The sequence below is a fragment of the Panthera pardus genome, unplaced genomic scaffold (assembly GCF_024362965.1).
Source record: "Panthera pardus isolate Hobbes unplaced genomic scaffold, ASM2436296v1 HiC_scaffold_27, whole genome shotgun sequence".
Classification (NCBI taxonomy): Eukaryota; Metazoa; Chordata; class Mammalia; order Carnivora; family Felidae; genus Panthera; species Panthera pardus.
This window is the reverse complement of record NW_026526843.1, coordinates 91,599,629-91,621,905: the sequence shown is the minus strand read 5'-3', so window position 1 is coordinate 91,621,905 and position 22,277 is coordinate 91,599,629. Positions and strand designations below refer to the sequence as shown.

General features: G+C 40.9%; 1 protein-coding gene across 4 annotated transcripts in view; it reads right to left on the bottom strand.

The window, feature by feature from the left end:
- Positions 1-21,804, bottom strand: part of RPGR (retinitis pigmentosa GTPase regulator) — a 55,433-nt gene extending 33,629 nt beyond the window's left edge. Inside the window, exons 1-9 of one of the 4 annotated variants that reach the window (XM_053891716.1) lie at positions 21,747-21,804; positions 16,813-16,938; positions 16,237-16,329; positions 14,720-14,782; positions 12,627-12,785; positions 11,202-11,351; positions 7,939-8,097; positions 3,582-3,737; positions 291-415 (exon numbers count right to left, since the gene is read on the bottom strand). In XM_053891716.1, coding sequence (XP_053747691.1) covers positions 291-415; positions 3,582-3,737; positions 7,939-8,097; positions 11,202-11,351; positions 12,627-12,785; positions 14,720-14,782; positions 16,237-16,329; positions 16,813-16,938; positions 21,747-21,750 — 1,035 coding nt within the window. In that variant the 5' untranslated portion in view covers positions 21,751-21,804. Of the gene's footprint in view, positions 1-290; positions 416-3,581; positions 3,738-7,938; positions 8,098-11,201; positions 11,352-12,626; positions 12,786-14,719; positions 14,783-16,236; positions 16,330-16,812; positions 16,939-18,445; positions 18,524-18,642; positions 18,857-21,746 lie in introns of those variants that run through there. The other 3 variants (XM_019417278.2, XM_053891718.1, XM_053891717.1) reach the window with 3 other exon arrangements.
- Positions 21,805-22,277: the final 473 nt, after the last annotated feature.

The following is a 22,277-nucleotide window of genomic DNA, read 5'->3' as shown; positions in this document are numbered from 1 at the left end:
CAAAGATTCCAGGCATGGCACTGTTCTGGCTCTCAAGAGACACAGGAGAACGAAGCAGAAGAGTCCAGATTAGGGCGAAAAGGAAGATGCTGACGGGAGGGAAAGTAGGAAAGGGACAGATTTCCCAAGTGGCATGATGTCTGACGTTTGGCTTTTAGGAAACGAATATACTGATTAGATATAGGTATGATATTCTTTTATACAAACATAAAATTCCTTAGTTTCTATGAAATACTGAAACTCAAGTATTACAATATGAAAATGTAAACATGGAAATGTGGTGCCCTTACCAATTGAGCTATAAATCTCAAAAAATGAGAGCACAAAGTGGGAATGAACTGATTGGTAAAGTTCTCCAGTCCGAGACCTAATTTTCCGTATCGACCATCTCCAAAAGTATACATGAGACCTATATCTAAAATGCAAAAAAAGAGAGAATTATAAAAGGCTTACTTATATGGATCTACTTATAAATAGATATATTTACTTACATTGCAATTGTGATTTTCCCCCTCAAATTCTACACCATATTTACTCTGATTCACTGATATTTCCACACCCTATGTGGTCTCCGTGGTCCTGCACATAACGTTAGGCAACAGATACTCTGAGAAAAATCATTAAGCCCTTGGCGGCTTGTGAATTTGAAGCCCGGTCGTGTGAGGCACTGTGTGCAACAGCAGCAACCCAGTGTGAGCGATCTTGTGATGTGCGCCATCTTCTCAAGGGGAAAGAGATTTTTGTATTCTGAGCCCCCTATGTTCCAATGCAACCTATTTTTTCCCCCTCAGGCCACTGATTACATCAGGGTTTCTCAACCTGGGTACCACTGACATCTGGTGTCAGGGAATCCTTGGCTGTGTGGGTCTGTCCTGTGCTTTGTGGAGTGTTTAGCAGCATCCATAGCTTCTCCCTACTAAATGTCCAGAAAACACCCTGCCTCTGCAGTTGGGACAAGAAAAAAATGTCTCCAGACACTGTCATGTGTCCCTGCAGGACAAATCACCACCGGTGGAGAACTACTAGCTTGGACCAATCCAACTGTCTCTTTTACTAATTCGGTCCCTGGGCCGTGGAATGCCCCTGAAGGAAGTGCCGTAAACCAACCAGGTGGACTAGTCCCTATACCAATAACCGAGGACCCCTTCGATGATGGGGAGTCATCTGGCTGCTTCTCTGCAGTTAACCCTTTGCCCATTGCCACAACGGCTATTCTGAACCTTTGCTCCTCTTCTCAAGCCCTCCTTCACACTTTCTCCCTCAGGTGGGGGAAAAGGTCATGGAAGCAAAAGGAAAGGGGGGCAGGAGGGGATTTCTTTCTAGTGTGGGGGTTAGGAAGGCTTTCAAGCTGAAACCTACAGGATGGTTAGGATTTTAGCTGCAAGAAAGGAGCACATCCAAAGGCTCTGAATCAAGAGAAAACATAACACAGTCAAGAAGCTGAAAGGCAACTAATGGAAGGAGATGAGTCTGAAGAGGTAAGAAGAAACCACACCACAGAGGACCCAATTAGTTCATATTAAGAATTTTTAAACTCTATCTTAAGGGCAATAAACTGAATGAATGGTTTTTTAAAATTTTTTCAAAATGTTTATTAATTTTTGAGAGAGAGAAAGAGAGAGAGAGAGAACAGGGGAGGAGCGGAGAGATAGGGAGACAGAATCAGAAGCAGGCTCCAGGCTCTGAGCTGTCAGCACAGAGCCCAACGCAGGGCTCGAACTCACAAGCCGCGAGATCATGACCTGAGCTAAAGTTGGACACTTAACCGACTGAGCCACCCAGGCGCCCCTGAATGAATGGTTTTGAGCTAGGACATGTTAAGATCTCATTTGGGAACTTCTAGTTTAAGAGGGCAAAGTAATGTCATCCTAAGAAAATTCAAGAGAACTAAATGAAAAATGAGAAATAACATTATGCAGTAAAGTGTCAAGTTCAAAAACCATAAATAAGCAATAAGCAGTATTTACACCCTGAATTTAGGCTCTTATAATACTTAGTATTAGCTAATTTCTTTTCTTTAGATACCCTCCTTATCATCCTTTTCCCTTCTTCCTCTTCTTTTGACCCCTCATTTCTTTATCCAAAGTGCTTTTTAGGCTCTGTGTTTTAACTTGATGATCTATAGCCAGAAAAAATAAACTCTGATCCAAGCTACTTTATTGTACTTCCAGCTTGAGAGCTGTTTAAAACATAAGCCACTGGCTACATAATGGGGAACTGGCAAGAAATTACAGATAACTCACTACACACCTCTCATTAGTCCTGGAAGAAAAAAATTCATAACACCTGCCCCCTGAGGAGGCTTCATGAGCAAAAAGACAAACCAAGTTAATGTTCAATTATTTGTGCTATGACTTCTTCCATCAGGAGGAAAGGTAGTATCAAAATTTAACCAAATAGTCTAATTGTATGTTAGATGATCCATAAAAAGTATGTATTTACCATCTATGGCAATTTAGAGTTGATGAAAAACAGCAGTAAGGACAGTTGATGAAAAACTGACATAAAGACCCTGCAGTAAGGGATACATATCAACAACCCTTGTGGGACCATGAATGAATAATAATTCTTTATGTTCTATATAGTTTGATTTCATGCTACATTAACAAGGACATTGATACTTGAAAATGGGCAGGTAGTTCTCTCTGAAAGGCTCTTTGGGGAAGAAGGGCAATGCATGGTAGTACGTTGTGTTTGCAGATTACCAGTTCCCCCAACTAGATACCATTAGATGAGCTTCATTTAGCAGTAGCTTTTTTAGAAAGAAGGAAACAAATGTGGAAATACCAGTATCTGGTTTATTTCAAAACACTGTATGATTTCTGCCTTTTTATGTTTGACTTCATTTTTAGATAGAAATGTGAGCCAGAAAGACTGAAATTACAGAGGCTTTTGTTCCAAAGCAATGATAATTGTGCAGTATATCAATTATCTACAGGTAAAGTAAGGGAGTCATTTCTAAGGGAGAATCTTATATTGAGTCCATATTAGCAGCACATGGTTTCTAAGGTTGAGAAGTAGGCCCAAAGCAGTCTCCATGGATAATGGAGAAAGTACAGAGCGAAAGATCTCGAGGACTCAGGTGTCCACTTAGCAGCCTTTGAGGTGCCCTTCCATCACTGGGGAGAAAGTACCAGAGTCACTCCTGAAAACGCCTCCTAGTGGCAAAAGCTTCGTAGGAACCGACTCAGCCAGAATATAGCTGTGTCTGACTGAACGTGGAGACTCTTTTATAGTAGGTTCTTTCTTATAAGACTTTTTCCTCTGGCCTGAGCAGAGTTAAGAGCCTGCAAACTGATGCAATTTCAAAAAGATTCCAGCTTTCTGCCAGAGTATAATACTACTATAGCACTGACTTGTTTTGAGGTTCTAAATCTTTGGATCATTTACACTGATTTTAAATTGAACAAATACTAAAAAAGAGTTTACAACTTTACACTTTGGCATATTAAACAAGAACTTCTATTTTGTCAGTTATTGATTCCTTTGCTTAAGTTAGATACGATCATTCCACATTGTTTTTATTTTGTACTAAAACATACCCAGTTCTATAAATATGTAACAGAAATTCTCATCTGTACCTGTTATTAGAGCTGTGTGATTTTCTCCACAGGAAATAGAACTTATTTTCTGATCCTTAATATGCTCAATGACTTTGGGTACTGAAGTTTCGAAAAGAAAAGTACCAAGACCCAGCTGACCGAACTGTCCCAGCCCAAAGGTATACACGGCTTTCTCTGAAAGGGAATGAGCAAATAAATATAAGAAAAGGACTGCAGGGAAGCAGACACAGTCACCATTATAGCTAGAAAAACTGTCACAATCAAACTTTCATGATGAAAGTTAAGTGCCTCTGAAATACCCATATAAGAATGCCTAATACTTAGGTACACATTCTCAATGACAAAGGAAGAGAAAAATGACAAGGCACACAATTCTAAAAGTTAGGGCATGGGCCTTGTTTTATCTTTTACGTACAACCATAAGAAGAATTGCTAAAGACACGTAACTCAGTGAACTACCTAACATGTCCTTATAATTAGCACTCAGCTTTTTAAAAATAGCATCAGTTGTCATTAAGCTAATTCCTTTCATTGCCTTAAAATAAAAACATGAGTAGTGTTTCCTCCAGAAAAACTCCTTACTTTTCAAAAGTAGTTTAACAGAGTAATATATTTTGTAAAACAATTTCAGAGGAGAATTTGCATGAGAATTACAAGTCACCAGGGGCACCTGGGTGGCTCAGTTGGTTAAGCATCTGACTTCAGCTCAGGTCATGATCTTGGGGTCCATTGAGTTCGAGCCCCGTGTCAGGCTCTGTGCTGACAGCTCAGAGTCTGGAGCCTGGTTCGGATTCTGTGTCTCCCTCTCTCTCTGCCCCTCCCCTGCTCACACTCTGTCTGTCTCTCTCTCTCTCAAAAATAAATAAACATAAAAAAACAAGTGCCTATCTCTTGCTGGCCAATAATCACTCTAGCTTGCGCAGACTGAGATGAGCCTGGGAAATGAAGCCATTTCGGCAGCCTGAATCAGGCTACACAAATTTTGCTCCTTACCCTATTGGGTTCGCTCTTGGGTACTTGGATGATTAGCAATGACAACAGTTTCCATTTTTTAAAAAATGACCTAAGACTCTTTTACCTAAGGACGTTACGTTTCGCAACTAATATATTTTTGGTCATATCACCTTTGTAACATTTAACAATGTAATTTGACGCTGATTAATAATACCCTATTAGGAAAACCAGTTTTATTAGCTTCAATAGTATTCTGATTTCTCAGAATACACTTGATCTCATGACTAGTAGCTTGCTGCCCTGTAGTGACTTCACTATGGACCCCATCTTATAAGCAGGACTGTTTTGTTTGTCGGGAACGCTGTGGACGACATACCAGATTACATCTATCACTCTGTCTCACTCAGTGTATCCCAAGTTCCAGGCTGACACTTTCTCAACAGGAGTCCACTGTCCCCCTGATTCTAAGAAGAAACTAATCATACCTTCACTACAACCAGTAGTTTCATTTTCTAACCTATTACAGTCAATGTAGAAACATTATGTTTTAAATAAATTCATCAGCAATGAACTAATTGAAATTACCTTTAAAGTATTTTAATGAATGATACCCAAACAGCTCTTAAGATCAGAGTTACAGACAAAAGGAAAAAGAATGCTAGGGAGGGACCCCATAGAATCACCTAATCCAAGCCCTTTCCTTTAGTGAAGGGAATGGTCTGGAACAGATGGTTAGCTATTATTTCCTTTAAGGTCTTGCACAGTATTCTATAGCTCTCAAGTATTCAATTTAGCACTTAGTCAACGATAATCAATACATGCTTCAGGTCCATTTCTTCATCAGTTAGGACTAAACATTTCTGTCCACACTGTACTCCGGGACACAGGTTTCTCACCAGGGCTGGATCATAATAAAGCTGTCACAGGTCCGTGGAGATATGTGAAAAACAGGTAAAGTAGTGACTTTTCCATACAGATAAATGTATATAATTTAAGAGAGTGTGTTTTACAATAGAATTGAGAGCTTATTAATATTTGTTTTGAAATGCCCGTTATTTATGGTATGATGATGGAACGCTTACATTTTTTATGCAATGTCCATATTTAGCCAAATGCAAATCAGAACATGGCAACTGTCTGTTGGTCCTTGTATTCTTTTTTTAAAAATTTGTTTATTATTTATTTATTTATTTTTGAGAGAGAGACAGAGTGTGAGTGGGGGAGGGGCAAAGAGAGAGGGAGACACAGTATCCGAAGCAGGCTCCAGGCTCTGAGCTGGCAGCACAGAGCCTGACGCGGGGCTCGAACTCGTGGACCACAAGATCATGACCTGAGCTGGAGGTGGACACCTAACTGACTGAGCCACCCAGGCACCCCTGATGGTCCTCCTATTCTTTTCACAAAATTAAAAATTTTAAATTTGAAAACTTTACTGCTCTGTGACATCCTGAAGGCTGCAAGAATCTAGAGAGAACAATTTCTGGCAGCAAAGTTTTTAACCTCAAAATTAAATCCACAGAAAGGTAAATTTCTATAATCCTGCAAGAAAATATCACGCTTCGGTGCATTTTTAAATTTTAAGTATAATTAAAAGTATTATGGATTATCTGGGTGCTCATTTTCTATAACAGTATTTTATAATATATGGCTGAATGACATTATTATTATATAATCAATATTTGTGTCCTTTAGAATAAGCTTCAGTCTCCTAATAAATTCTTTCTATAATCTTTGTAGAAACTATAGAAAATATATGACACATAAAGAATAAGTTGTATTTCTGCCTATAGAATACATTTTCAGATAATTTATAAAGATTAATTTAAAAGTGTAATTTCTAGAATAAATCTTTTTTTTTTTTTTTTGGAGAGAAAAAGAGAGAGAGAGAGAGAGAGAGAGAGAGAGAGCGAGCATGTGCACAGGGCAGGGGCACAGGGAGGGGGAGAGGGAGAGAGACTCCATGTCCAGCACAAAGCCAGATGAGGGGCTCACTCTCACGACTGGAAGATCATAACCTGAGCTGAAATCAAGAGCTGCACATTTAACTGACCGAGCCACCCAGGCTCTGCTAGAATAAATCTTTCCAAAAACATATGAAAATTCATTCTGTTAGCAGAAATTCAAAGAAATTTTAAACCCCAGAATTATTTCCAAAATTCAGAGTGGAGGTCTTGGAAAAAAATTATTTCTAACCTGGAAAAAGGATCCCATCAGGGCACTGTAATTCTGGAAAACCATAGCTTAATAACCATGACTGGGATTTAGACCAAAAAGTTAAGGCAAAGTGATAGAAGGGAGGGAAATCTAAAGGTAAAATGTTGCTCAATCACCTTGCAACATTAAGCAGATCATCTGAGAATTGGATATTATTCAAAATTTGTCTAGAATGCTAACTTTGGGTTCCTTGACGATTAAGTGGTAACTTCAGAAACTGTTCATTTCTTTTTGACCAAAAAAAACCCATAATAATTCACTGACTGTATTACCTGTATACTACTCGTCATAAAAAAATCTGATGCTGAACAAATTTAGGGGCAGCAATTTAGTAAGTGTATTATCAAGAAGTACATATATTTCACCGTATTGACTAGCATCCTGAAAAGTGACATGTCATACCAAACACGAAATTCAAAAGCCAAAAGTGACATTGCGTTTAAGGCTCTAACTTTCTTTTATTATCTAGAATTTAAAACTTAACATTTTTTGATGAATTACTATAACAGAACATAAAAATCACAAAGAAATGACCAACTTCTACATTGTGAATATCACAAAGAAAAGAATCATCAATGACATGTAGAAAATAGCATGAACAGGGAAAAGAAAATGTTTCAGGAAAAATAATGTCAATTTTAGACAAATACGGAATATATATACACACACGCGTGGGCGAGGAAAACGGTCCTTGAAAACAAGCTAAAACAATGTTATCTGCTGCCGTTAAAGGTGTTAAGATCATGAAAATGTCCACTATTCAAACAAAAGATTCAAAACAATTCAAAAAGATTCATTTTTTTCTACTTACAAATTTCTTCCATAGGCCAGGAATGTGTGTTAACGATGGAAATCAAAGGTGGGGATCTTAGTAAAAACCAGATGCAAGGCCAGCCTATGTGAGGTATCTCAGACGGTCAAGCTCATAGAAGCAGAGACCAGAATGGTGGTTGCCAGGGTTGGGAGGGGGAAAGGGTTGCAGCTTATCAATGGGTACAAAGTTTCAGTTGCGCAAGATAAGTTCTAGAGATCTGCTGTGCAACACTGTGTCTAGAGATAACGATACTGTATTACAGACTTAAAAATCTGTGAAGAGGGTGGATCAGGTGTGAAGTTTTCTCATCACAATAAAAGAAAATGAACGTAAATGTTTTTTTCATTAGCCAGCACAGAAAGTTGGGAACGCAGCAGCGAGTTCCACACGTACCTGTGAGAACCACCGTGTGCCCTCCACCACAAGCTACCTGGACCACCTTCTCGGGAATTCCAGGCACCGGCTGGGGCATCCTGTGGTTGCAAAGCAGCTGATTGGGAAGACCTAACTTCCCACTCTCTGGTTCTCCAAACGTGTACAGTTCTCCCTCCGCTATTGAAGGAAAAGAACAGTAGTCAATGATGACAGACCTACGGACAAAATACTGGTCTTTGAGGTACGCGTTCTCACGTTCAACCAAAAATGCATTCAATGACAACTGGATAAATTTAACCTTTCTTGAGATATTCTTACTGCATGGTAAGGAAATAAAGCTAAGGTTTTCTTTTCCCCTTGATTATTCTAACCCAAAATGTTCATGAATTCACAACCATCACTACTAATGAACTAGAAAATGATTTTAGCTCTTTCATAAGACATAGAGAAGACCATCTTACTTCCACTTACTTTTAGTAAAGCAAAATGACTAGACATTAAGCCCACATAGGGACATGGATTTTGTCTTGTCCATTTTGGTATTCCAAGAACCTAGCAGTGTCCAGTATATGAAATATTTAATGAATACTTGTTAAATGTTTTATGAAATTTGTTTTAAAAAACTCATTTATGTGTGAAGTAAATATGCTGAGTAAGCCTTAAGATAGCAGATTTTACTCAAGTAGATGGCACTTCCTCCAGAAAGATTCTCTTATCAAGGAACTCTTGATGTTTAGTCACTGTCTTGTCCGTACTAGTAGTCTTGACTTGCTTCTGCTATACTTATCACACTATGACTATGAGCTTCTTGAAGGCAGGTACATTTGTTTTACCCATTTCTGTAAATGGATAATAACTGAATTCTATAAGGCAGGAACTTAAAAATCTTTGTAGATATATAATGTAATCTGACACAGAACATATCACCGCCGGTGTGAGCAAAGAGGGAACACGGTACATCTGATTGCTTATCACTTGCATGTCTCCAAGAGAACCACGATTGACTACGGACCAACCCCGGGGAACGTGGCCCCTGGAGTATTCTTTGTTAGTGCTTGACATTTTTGTTTTGTATACCTGAGGCAGCGATTTATGCCAGCGTGGGTCCTTAGGGCACCTGGTTTCATTGTCGAGGGACCTGAGTTTCAGTTGCTGTGACTACTTGCCAGCAGGTTATACCTACACTGCCAGCCCCCCACAAAGAAGCCTCAGGCCCTGAGAATACAGTGGGCTTCTCTGGGCAGGGACATCACACACACATCCCTGTAGCTCACTGCCAAAGAGAAAGCACGTCCTGTGCAGCCTCAGAAGAGAAAGGACTAGGGAGCGTATGCTAGACTTCTCTGGAAGACAGGTATCTTCTTCCAGCTGTTCCTGCTCTGTATCCTTTGCTGTAATAAATATTAGCCGTGAGTATAACCTGCTATTGAAGCTTGAGAGTCCTTCTAGTAAATCAGAACTTAGGGAAGTTGTGGGACATGCCTGGTATGCACCACTTAAAACTTGATCAAATACTACAAAGATAGTTGTACCAGTTTTCTGGACTGATCAGCATAGAAAATCAAGTAGCAAATGCTGGCATAGAAGTGTCCCATATGTCAGCTCCCTTCCTCTTTTCTCGTGCCTCTTGCCTCTCACGTGAAAGGAGTCACTAAGTCCAAATGAGTTTCTTTCCACTTCTGTCTATAAATTTCCTGCTGTTCCTCACATCTTAACATGGGTGAATTGTATGGTATGGGAGCTACATGTCAATAAAGCTGGTTTTGTGTCTGTTGACTTAAAAAAATTGTTTTTTCATTCCAGCCAGTTAACGTACAGTGTTGTATCAGTTGCAGGTGTACCATATAGTGACTCAACACTTCCATACATCACCCAGTGCTCATCACGACAAGTGCACGCCTCGATCCCCTTCACCTATTTTCCCCATCCCCACCCCCTCCACCTCCCCTCTGGTAACCAGCAGTTTGTTCTCTATAGTTAAGAGTCCGTTTCTCAATTTGTCTCTTTTTTTCCCCTTTGCTCATTTGTTTCTTAAATTCCACTCAATAAAGCTGTTTTTAAAAAGGCATAAATACAAACAAAACAAAAATGCTCAGTGTAATGCCTGCTGGTTATGACGAGCAATTCCCCTTGTTTTCCTACTGGCCAAAGCAGAGTTTGCTCATAACACTGAATCTGGCACTTTTATTAAAATCTAAATATAAGACCATGCTTTTGCCTGGGGTTTTTGTTTGGACTGTTTGTCCATTTGTGTGCTCTTTTTGTTTGTCTCATAAAGTGAGCACAGACTAGAGCCACCCCACAAGCCCAGAAATTGCCAGTAAGTTGGTAGGTAGCATTGCCCCAAGGAACACAACTAATTGTGCATTCACTCCCTCCTTCATTCGGTGATATTTATTATTAGCTTGTTCGAGACACAAGCTGATATAGTGGTGAACAATGCCAGGTGAGTTGGGAGTTTGCCCTCTCTTGGTACCATGATGCTACCAAGTCATTGGTAGATCTGGAGCCACCGGGATGGGTCAATAAGCACTTTCTAAATCTGAATCTGATGTGCACGAAAAACGGAGTAAATGTATAAAACAAAGATTTAGAGATATGTAAGAGGGGCCACAAAACTACTTCCTCTAGGTGTTTTCGTGCTTAGAAAAACCTCTGATAAGATGGAAGGATCATACTTCAATACTGCTGGTGTTGTGCAGATGAAAACATTTTAAATATTTTAACTAAGGCAGAAAGGGTTGCCAGGGAGCCCTGGAAAGGGAGAGACTGTGGATACTGAGCAAAGTCCCAGCAAAGGAAATCATATCCCATACTGAGCAATCTTCTTTTTTCATCTACTCTATATCCCTGCTCTCACAGTGAAAGCCTGGGACTCTCTTGCTGAAATAAAAGCAAATTATCAGGACAAGAGTAGAGTAGGTCGAAGTATACAGGCAAATGCACCCAGGGGAAACCGGCCCATAGGTCTCATTTCCAACGCCAAGGAATCCAAGAAGTTTGAGAACCAAAGTTGAGAAGAGTTTCTAACATCTGCATTTTGTTTTTCTCACAGACCTAATATTCACTGAAAAGTTAGCCTGTCAGAGTGAGCTTGAAATTATAAACTCTCATCACTAAAAGGGAGAAACACTGTGACCCAAAACAGGCCAAAATTATTTCATTAAATAGACGGCCATGGCCTCATTTCCACAGAACTGTAGAATGTTAGCTCATTTTATTATTGAGTAAACACTTAGAAATGGGAGAGACCATGATAAATCCAAAATGTCCTTTCTTACTTGTTACAAAAGCTGAATGGTAATATCCACAAGAGATCCAGGAAATAGGCTTCCCAACGGTCACTTGCTGAGGGACACACACATTAGTTACATCTTTTAAACCAATTTGCCCTTCAGAATTGTCACCCCACATAAAAAGCTCGCCATCCTCTATAAAGAAAACACAAGGAAGAAGGTTTTAAGAGGTAGCAATGCTATCAAGTCACTCTATTTCCAACACACCATTGATTTTTTAATTTAGAAAAACTACGTGTCTTGAGAGAAAACGCTAAGGTATTCACACCAGCTAGCTACTTAAGAGTTCAATTTCTATTATGAAATGCTTCTATGAGGTAAAGGACAGAGAATAATGTGATGCAAATCGTGTCCATATCTTGATCTCACTAGCAAAGACAGAGTGTTTTTCCCTACAAGAACCTTTTCCTAGTGTACCGTCTCTAAACAGAAAATGGTTCCTCCTTCCAAGCAGTCTGCCTGCAGCTGAATGACAGCATGACTGGCACTGGACGTCTCCTGGGCAAGTCCTAGGTCAAAAGGGCCTGGAGGACCTTGCTCTTGAGAGCACTGTGAAAAATGAAGTTTTAAAGGAAGACAAAAATACATAGAAATATATTTCACTTTTTTAATATAATTTATACTTGAAAACATGTAACACAGCTCCAGAGAATTAGGACATACAGCAAACCCTTTCTGACAAGGGTTTCGATGGAAGAAGAAGTTAAGCTGGGTATGATACTTTAGAAAGGAAATTATCAAGACCTATGTCTGTTCATTAAATTGAAAATTTTTTAAATCTCTGAAGTGGTGTAATAATGAGGCAAATAAAAGGAAAACTGAGAACAAGAACCAAAAGAAGGACGTCAAATTGCTAAGTGGACGGCTGACAGAGATGGAGGCGTGAGGCTGCGGCTCTGAGCCTGGCCTTCCTGACAGCCAGGAGCCGGGCGGGAAGTCACCGGCTCTGCCGACAGGAGCCCACAAGCCCGCCGGCAGCTCCCTCACAGGCACCAGGGAGATCTTGGCTCCAATTTTGAAGACATTTCTCAGATGGGCTTTCGACAGGGAGGCCAGAGAGATACAATGACCGTTACAGACCGTATTTTAGTAACATACATCCCATAGATTTCCATGTTTCTGATAGCAACTTCATTAAGCTGCAAATAAAACTTTCACTATACAATGAAGATAGTATCTAAGAACATCTAAAGGAGTAGATGGACGGCACAGCAGCTAAGTGTTGACGTCTGACTCTAAGCACAAAACTGTAATATATGTCATGACTCAAAGTTCGATTTTAAATGTCTTCCGAAAACACAGTTAATGAAAGAAAACTAAATAGCAATGCTGTTGTCAGTTTACTGAGTTGGTAAAACCTGGTCTAAAGGAAAGGGATGGATCCCAGCTTGAAATGGAACAAAGTCTCACCAGTTAGCGCAGCTGAAGTGTTCGATCCAGCAGAGAGCTGTTTAATCTTATGCTGGGAAGTAAAAAAACTAATTAGATGAAAAGTGTTTCTCTCTTCGGTGTCACCAAGTCCCAGCTGTCCTTCATTATTTCCTCCAGCTGCATACACTTTGCCTCCTTCTGCACACGGAAAAGAAAACATCAGTATACCAGAGTCACCATCTTTATAAGATGGGCCAGTTACCAGATATTTCTTCTGTTAACAGTGAAGAAAGATGACACTTTCCTACAATTTGCTGAACTTCAATTCATTGTCAAAAACGAAGCAAAACAAGCAGGGTTATATATTTTTGTGAGATTTCCTAAATCAGTCTAGAGCTTAAGTAGCAATTGAAATGCACAGAATGTGAGGAATATATTTCCTTGCTAATGTAGCAGTTTATTAATTCAGAGCAAAAAAGGGGAAAGTAATTTCCAAATTAGTTTATAATCCAAATCTAACTATTTTAAAAGAGATGTGGTTCATTAATTTTAACTTCCATGCCCATTAAAGTTAAGATATAATATGTAACAAGTAAAATGAGGCAAATCCTCAAAGAATATAATTAGAAACATGAAAACTCTATGTTGTGTAATTATTTTAATTTTCAAGCTAAATAGGAAGGCAGTATAGTATTGTGTTTAGGACAAAGGACTGGAGAGCCAGATTTCCTGGGTATAAACGCCAGCTTGCCACTTACCAGCTGTGTGACCTAGGGCAAGCTATACTTAACCTCTCAGTGGCTCATTTTCCTCCTCTGTAAAATGGGGATAAAAATGCTGCCTACTTCACAGAGTTGTTATAAAGATTAAATTAGCTGACATAAAATTCTTAGAACAGCACTTGGCTCATTGTAAGTACTATATAAATGTTTACTTCATTAATTATGAAGTATATCATGCCTAGATAATAAAAATTGCCAGTAAGCTCTAAAGTAGATTTTTAAAAACATACATGCATTAAAAATTAGTCATAAAAATGCATGTGAAATTAAATTATAGGGGAAACTGAGGGCAAAATCAGCCTGAATCAGTAAAAATTCAAAGAATTTTAGGGAAAAAATGAAACCCAACTGAGGAAGCAAGACTAGCTTTCAAATGGAACATACTAGAAGGCCAAGTGGAATAGGACCACACAACTTAACACATATGGCATGAACAAGAGCTGGTGGAATGCTAAAGCAGTTCAGAGAGCTGCATGAGTCAAAGTTGAATAGCCATGGAAACTTCCATGGAAGAAGACTTATACTGATCTTAAACGGTAAGAACCTGAATAAGAGAAGGACATTTCAGCAAGGAAAAAGTATGAATGAGGGCACAGAGCCCAGGAGAAGCTGGAGGCAGTGAGAATAACCTGAACACGGAAGGGAGGTAGGAAAGGAGGCTCGGTGATCGGTGCCTGGGTTTCCATTTGTTCCTGCAGCATTTGTTTGAAAAGATGACTTTCTCCCCCATTGGATTATCCTGGCACCTTTGTGAAACGTTAGTTGGGCATACGCGCATGGGTCTACTTCTGGACTGTTTTGTTCTGTGAATCTTTGTCCCTATTTTTGCAAATGGCCCACTGTCTTGATTACTGTGGCTTTACGGGTCTTGAAATCAGTAGTGCTAGTCTTCCAATTCTGTTCTTTTCTAAACTCTTTTGGCTATTCTAGGTCCTGTGCTTTTCCATATAAACTTTAAAATTACCTTGTCAGTTTCTACACACACACACAGAGTTTGGATTTTGATTGGAATTGTGCTCACATTAATAGCCTTTCAGGGGCGGCTTCCACTAACCCTCAGAAAAGAGGGAAAGGCAAGACCAGGAGCAAGTGGCCCTTGAGGTGTGCACACAGGTAAGGAGATCTGCCCCTTGACATAATCCAAGAAAAGAGGATTTTCTTCAGCCATTTAACACTGAAATACATATTTTCAAAGGCAAACAAGTATACCAACCATTTACATTTTTAAAAATCCTAACCTTACTGTTGCCAAGGTACCATTTCTATTAACTTTACAAAGTCACAAATGTTACTGCAGTGCGACCTCAGTCCTCAGATAGGGCAGCAAGTCGTACAGATTGAATACTACACCTGTTGAGACTAGGGTGTGGTTCCTTCCACAGGCAGCGAATTTCACTTTTTCAGGTTTTAAAGCTAAAAATATAAAAAGATAGGACAATTAAACTATTTTATGGTTATGAGAATGATAAATAACCCAGGTCCAAGGGTAACTAAGCCGTAGAAGTAAGATTTAAACCCAGGCCTGTCGGACTCCCGAGTTGATGTTGATGAATGAACCGAAAGTTTTCAGAACTGGCTGTGCATCAGAATAACCAGCGGAGCTTTGAGAATGCAGATAGCTCAGCCCCGCCCCTGGAGAATCTGCACCAGTAGGTCTGAGGTAGGGCCTAGGCATCTACATGTTTTTCAAAACAGGTAATTAATAAGTACTGAGATCCACTGCGCTGTTATGATGCCTCCCACCAACCTCATCTATTCCCTCATCTGCTATCACCATCAGCAAGGTCGCCTTCTACCTCACACAATGAGATGCTACAAGTTCCATGTTCATAGGCATACACCTATGTTAAAGTTCTTCACTCATTCATTTACATATTCAAAAAAATTTACAGACTATCCCTCTAAGTGCTTAGCATAGGGGCTGCAAAGATCACTAGGACAGAGCCTCTGGTGTCAAGGATCTCAGAGTCTAGACAATGCTGTCACCTCATGTATTAGATATTTGAGAGTAAAGATCATAAGGACTGTGAATAAACCCAGGGTTTAGGAGACTGTGCTCCATAAATACTTTCTGACCAAGTAGAATACTGTGAGAGCTCCGTAACAACTTCCATGAATAGCATGGATATGCTAAATTACACTGCAATTTGGAGCTGAAATTAAAAATTTGGCTACGAAGATAAAGAATACTGCTGGTGTCACATTCCAAGGAATCTCCATCACCACTCACGCTTAGCTGATGTCCACAGGTTATAGCCAAACAGAAGTTTCGCACATAATGTCAAGAAAGCTTTGTAAAGGTATTATACGCCCCACGTTTTTGAGGACAGTCCTGATTTAAAATAGTTTGTCCTGTTCTTGTAAGGACACCAGTATTAACCAACCCCTAGTCCCAATGTCTCACTCAGTACATCTACTCACTATGTACCGCAGGGTAAAGTAGAACTTCTAAAACCGGCAATTACATAAAACCATGATGTCCACAGCTTGTAACAAATGAGACAGAGCTCAAAATTCTAATATATTGTATTGGTTGTTCTTTGTATATATAATAACAGTAATATTTAAGTAGGTTTACAAACAGGCAAAATAAAAGGATATTCAAGGGCAATACTGAAGAATCATCACTTCCTTTGTGGTCTTTGGGTTTAAAATCAATGTGATGGTTAGACCCTAACATATAAAAGTAGTTCCGAATATCACATAAAAAATAAAGCTAAACACCAATAACGGCCAAGTAAATACTAGAGAATAAAAGAACTAAAGGTTTTTATTTTTAATATGATATTAAAGAACATTACAATCAGCATAAAAGTACTGTATGCAGTTTAAGTATTTCAAGCAATAAAGAAGAAAAGACCCCAAACCTTTGACACACGTTGGCTTGCTAACAGTTGACTTCGATCCTAATCCTAACTGGCCCCAGTTGTTACTGCCAAACATGTAAAGTTTATTATTTCCTGGTGGGAAGGAAAAAGACACGAGAAAGTGAAACATTTTCAACATAAAGTGACGAGAGATGAAGTCATCACAAAGCAATAAAAAAAGCTATACTTAAGAGTTGTATTGCTTTTCCATATTGAAACCGGTTACCTTGCCCAGGTTAAAACGAATTATTTTAACTGTCCATCTACAGATTCTGTCAGGTGTAAAAAGTGTCTAAGATTATACAGTAATCACTTTTGATTATATAGATACAGTAAAATAAATATATTCCAAGAAAGTAGTGTGTATAGAAAATCATAATTAAATATACTCAGGGAATTTAAAATTTAAAACACTCTCTTGATGAATCAAATTGTCAAGAATGCTCTGGTAAAAGAAAGAAAAATCACATTTCTGGTAAAGCAGAGTATATATCCAACATGTTTCAAACACAGCACATCTCTAAGATTCAGGATGCTCTAAGCCTTACTATCCTCTTTTAGGATTTCAATACTAACCTGTAACAACTGCAGTATGTTCATCTCCACAGGAAAGAACTGTAGGTATATCATTTTTAAACCAGAACTTGCTGGGAATATTTTCGGCAAATCTAGTTTTTCCAAAAGTAAACACAGCACCTGAATCTGCAAAAACATACGACAGTTTCTATTTTACAACTTTCACTCCGCGGCCTGTTACTAAAAGACATTTTCAGTAATTTGTCTATACTGACTCCATGTCTCCTGTCCGCTTTGCTTCCACTCCAGCACTGTTTATGCTCTCTTTCTACCTTACTTCAGTCTTATTCCTCAGACTTGATTCGACTTTTATTTATGAAATCTACTAAATTGTATATGTATTATTCATTTACGGGTGTAAAGTAAAATAAATAAATAAATAAGGCAGTCATCCGTTACGAAAAGTCCTGTTGTCCCCAGGTAGACCATCTGCTCCCTGGAATGAGCTGATACAACCCCTGCTGTTAACCCTGGTTAACACCTCATGGTCCAGGCCCTCAATGAAAGCTTTTCTCCACACGTGGGAACAGGACAGAATGGTTTCAGCAGCAGCATCCTGACAATACAGTATGTTGAGATTTAACGCTCTCAATGAATGAACACTACCTGATCTGTGTAGTATTCACAAACTACTTTGGTTCAGTACCATTTTGGAGAGAGACCAAAAATCTCTACTAGTTCCCAATAACCATTTAAACACATACACACACACCCAGATAGGCCAGATCCAGATTCTGAGGAAATCTCAAGAATAATCACACAGAAAGAAACTAATGGGTACCAAAAAGTAACACACATCAAACATAAGTATTAATAACAAATAATAATATACAAAAGACTAGACACTATAAGAAATCTTTTGAGAACTGTGAGGCGTGTCAGTTCAAACTGATAATTGAGATGTGAGAGGCCAGGTTCTAGAACAGGCTCTGGGTTTTCCTAGAATGAATAATTTTAACTGTTTTGTCCGATTCTGGCCTTCCAGATAGCCGCCCTGATCCCCTCACCACAAGACAGGGTTTGGTGGCTGTGCTCCGTCCACTGGTTTTTACTGTGAAATGGTGTTGCCATTTTGCTTACTTTCTAGTATCTCTCACTAGGCTGTGAAGTCCAGGAGGTCAGAAATCTAATCATGTCAGACCCAAGAGCATGGCAGAAAACACAATACATATTTACTTATTTCAGTGAATACTTGATTCTGCTGTAATCCGGTGTTATTTTAAACTCTTGTTCTTGAGCCATTAGTGGGTCAGAAAATCAATTTAGTAGGTCACGATTAGCATTTTTAAAGGGATGTACTATAGAAAAGATCCCAGTACAGACCAAGTGGTTAGAATAAGCACTACTTCATGAAACCTCTGTTTCTGCTACACTATACATATGGTACAGGGTCACAATGTCAAACGTTATTTCTGGAACTGAGGGAAGTAGTCTTCACCGAGCACTCGCTAACAGCTTTTATACCCCACACCCGACCCCCTGGTCACCCACTCTTGACTGCATTCAATACACAACTGCGTCCTGGAGACCTCGAAGGAGGTACTTTGGGAAGTTTATTGGGAGGTAAAAACTGCCCCTGCCTTCGAGAAACTCATCGAAAGCTTCTTTGAAAAGAAAGAAGAAACACAAATACCGCTTCCCCGTGCTCCCCCCCTTCCTTTCTGCTCCTCTCACTCTTGCGCCCGGGCACGGCCTGAACTCCGGACCCAGTCCCGCGGCCGCCGCCCGGGCCTTTCCCCCAACGGGGCGGCCCGGAGGCGGGACCTGGCCGCCCGCCCGCCCGCGGACCCTCCCTCCCGGCCCGCCGCCACCACCGCGGACGCGACTCACCGGGTACCACCTCCTCGGATTCCCCCATGCCGAAGGCGGTGCGGGAAGCCTGCGCCTGAACCGGGAAGGTGGCGGGGGCGACTCCGCGGGGTCTACGGCAGCTTCTCAGCCCCGACGCGGGCTGCGGAAGCCCCCCGGGGCCCCATAGCGACACCCCGGACATCGGCAACTGCCGCGTTCCCGGAAGTCAACAAACAGCCGCTAGGGGCAACGGAGGCGGAACGTTGGGGCGGGAGGCGGGGCGGCCGTTGGGGAAGGGGGGCGGAGGCCTGGCGCCGGGCGCCCGGCGCGGCGCAGGCGCAGGCGCAAACGCTGCGGGCGGGGCGGTAGAGGCCGCGCGCCCTCTGGTGGCCAGGAGGGGAGGGGCGGCCACGCCGTTCAGTGAGGATATGGAGATCCAGGCCCTGCGGGGTCCTGTTAAGGGTAGTGACAGACGTCACAAATATCACCTGCTGTCTCACTCAGGCTGTGTGACTCAGGCAAACGTCGACACACAAATGTAATAATACTAGTAATAAGTGACCATCTATAACTGTAAATGAAATAGGCACTATGTTAAATATCCACAAAAGGCATTTGTATCCCCAGCATATAAATCGAGACCTTGCATATACTAGATGCTCATTAAATCTTTATTGAATTAATGAGCCCTACTGCAGTCCTGTAAGGTAGTTAATGTTACTCCCTTTTATGGATGTGGAGGTCATACAATGGGGGAGAGCTGGGGTCTAGCTTAGCCTGCCCAACCTGTCCTTTGAGTGTTCCCCTCTGTCCTCCCACAGAAGATGGCTGAGGTGTGCAATCTGCTACTGACAGAAAATCCACAAAGAGATTCGCCAACAGCAGCACATCATTGCTTTAGAATTCATCCAGAAATGTATTTTTCTACTAACTTTAGTTTCCCATTCATCATAAAACAAAGAGGCACAAAGCCATCCTCCAGGAGGAGTAAATGTATGCACATGTGGTAGTTGTGGCCACGGACTCTAGAAATAAACAAAGCTGGATTCAGGGATCTTGTGTGTACTAGAGCATGTTATTGGCTTTCTCAGGGAGTCTGATTAAAATGGGAAGGAGAGATTAAACTATGCAATACACAATCAAGCGGGAGTTACCAAGAAAGTGTTTACGGGGGAGCATTGACCTAGTGTGAGAGGTTAAGAAATGCTTCTCTAAAGAAACCTCATTAAATCTAAGAACTGAAGAAGGAGAAGCAGGGAGAGGTGAGACAGCTCTGGGAAGAAAGTAAATTGTGGGCAAGGACTCATAAAAAGTGTAGCCCTTTCTAGGAGCTCAAAGAGATAACACTGGCTCATGGCAAAGTGGCAGGGTCTTGGGCCTGTTAAGGATCTGAGATTTTATCCTAAGGACAATGGGAAGCCACTGAGGGGTTTTAAGCAGTGGAGTGACAGGATCAGCCATGTGTATTCCTGGGATCACTCTACCTGGCTGATCTGTGGGGAGTAAATTGGAGCAAGGAGGAGGGTTCAGAGGCTAGTGCAGATAACAGTCACCATGGCTTGGCATATGGTGTTCTGACAAATTTGGAGCAGGCAGATTTGAAAATACCTTAGGAGGCAGAACCAACAGGGAATGGTGTCTGACTATTGACTCTTAGGCAGTGCAGGGCTACCAAATAGCTCTTACAACAACAGCAAAGGGCCCTAAATTATTTTGGGAAAAGGTTAATATTCTTTATGAAAGCATCATAATAGTCACTATGGGAAAATAAGAATTTCTAAACACTTAGTTTAGTTATGATATGCTTTAGTTGTTTTGTGTTTTTTTTTTAATTTCAAAAAGAGAAAGCACATTTTGGTGCCTGAGCATTCCAGAAGGTATTGATGTAGCTCTCCTCCAGGGTTTCCAACATAAGCAAATAGGGGAAGGGTGGTGCCATTCACCAAGATGGGGAACACTGAGGAAAGAAAAGGAAGGGTGGAGTAAAGTAGGTGGGGCGGAGGGAACAGTATGGTTCAGCCTTGAGCACACTAAGGCATCCATCCAACTGGAGGTGCCGAGCTGAGCAGCCAATTGGCAAGTAGGAGTCCCAGATAGAGGCACATATTTGGGGGTGCCTGGGTCTAGGAAGCCTTGGGAAAGACTTCTAGGTGAAAGACTGGCTATAAAAGTGACTATAAAAGACTGGCTATATGGTGACTATAGAAGGAAAGAAAAGAGAGGCTAGGATGAGTTGTGATGAAGGCCAATATTTAATGGCCCAGCAAGAGACGATGAAGCTAAAAAAGAGAGAGAAACCACGGAGGGAGAGCTGGACAGAATAGGGTTTCAACAGGAGGGGTGTGGTCAGTTGTCACGCGACGCTCAGAAATGAGGTAAGGTGAAAGCTGCCCACTGAATTTTGCAATGCAGGGATCACCAGTAGTGCTGAAAAGAGGTGTTTGGGTAGAGTGATGGAGGAAGAAATAATACTGGAGTTGAGAGTGGGAGAAGCTGAAAGGAACAAGTGAGGGTGAACACGTTAGACACAGGAGATTGAGATGGAATAGGAGGGGACAGGAGATAGTATTTGGAGGAGGAGGAGGAAGGGGGGTAGATGGAGGGATTCTGATAAGTTTGGGGAGACTTGAGAATACTGAGGGGCAAACAGGATAGGACAGAAAACACAGGTTCAAGAGAGTGAAAGGATAACCAATAATATAAGGAAGAGATAGCATCCAGATCTCATGTGGAGGGACTAGTCTTAGCTAGAAGGAGAGACAGTATGTTTAGCATAACAAGAGGAAAGGAAGAAAGCCTCCTTGTACAATATACCACTGATATGTACATACATACACACACACATATAGTAGATTATATCTATATAAAACTGATACATATGGTATAGGTACATATCACATATGTCATATAATATATGATAATACTATTTTCTATCTCCGCAGGTTATTGTGAGATACTAGATAATGCACATAGAACTTATACTACGGTGCCTGGACTAGAAAGTAACACTCAGCAATGTTAGCTGTTATTAACAAGGCAGAGTCATCTATGCTCCCTGTATCAGCATAACCCAGGCTATGCTGCATTGTAAGAAACACTCAAATCTCAGTGGCTTAACACAAACAAAAATGTTTTTTCCTCACTCATGCTACATGTCCAACGTGGCTCACTGGGAGGATCCTCTTTCACTGATCACTCAGGGGCCAGGACAACTGACGGAGGTTCAACAGCCTTACAAAGGCACCATTGTGACTCCTGACCTCTTTGGTTGCCATAGCAGGTCAAGAGAGAGAGGAAGCAGGAAATGAAATGTTTCAGGCAACAGGTGACACGTTTGGGCTTCTTACAACCCATTGGCCTGATCCCATGTGCTGTGCCCCTGTGAACTGCAGGCAGGCGGGGAAATGTGGGAGCACCTGAGACATTCAGGGAGTGGTAAATATCTCTGCCACATCCCTATAGGCCGATGGTTTCTGTGGAATCACCTCCCTCGTGTCGGAGAAGGCAGGGAGTTCTTTTTTTTTTTTTTTAAATATATGAAATTTATTGTCAAATTGGTTTCCATACAACACCCAGTGCTCATCCCAAAAGGGAAGGCAGGGAGTTCTAAGGTATAACTTTCTGACTCTTGGCTACAGTCCCGTGCTCTTTTCAGTGCCCCTTCCTAGGTGGCT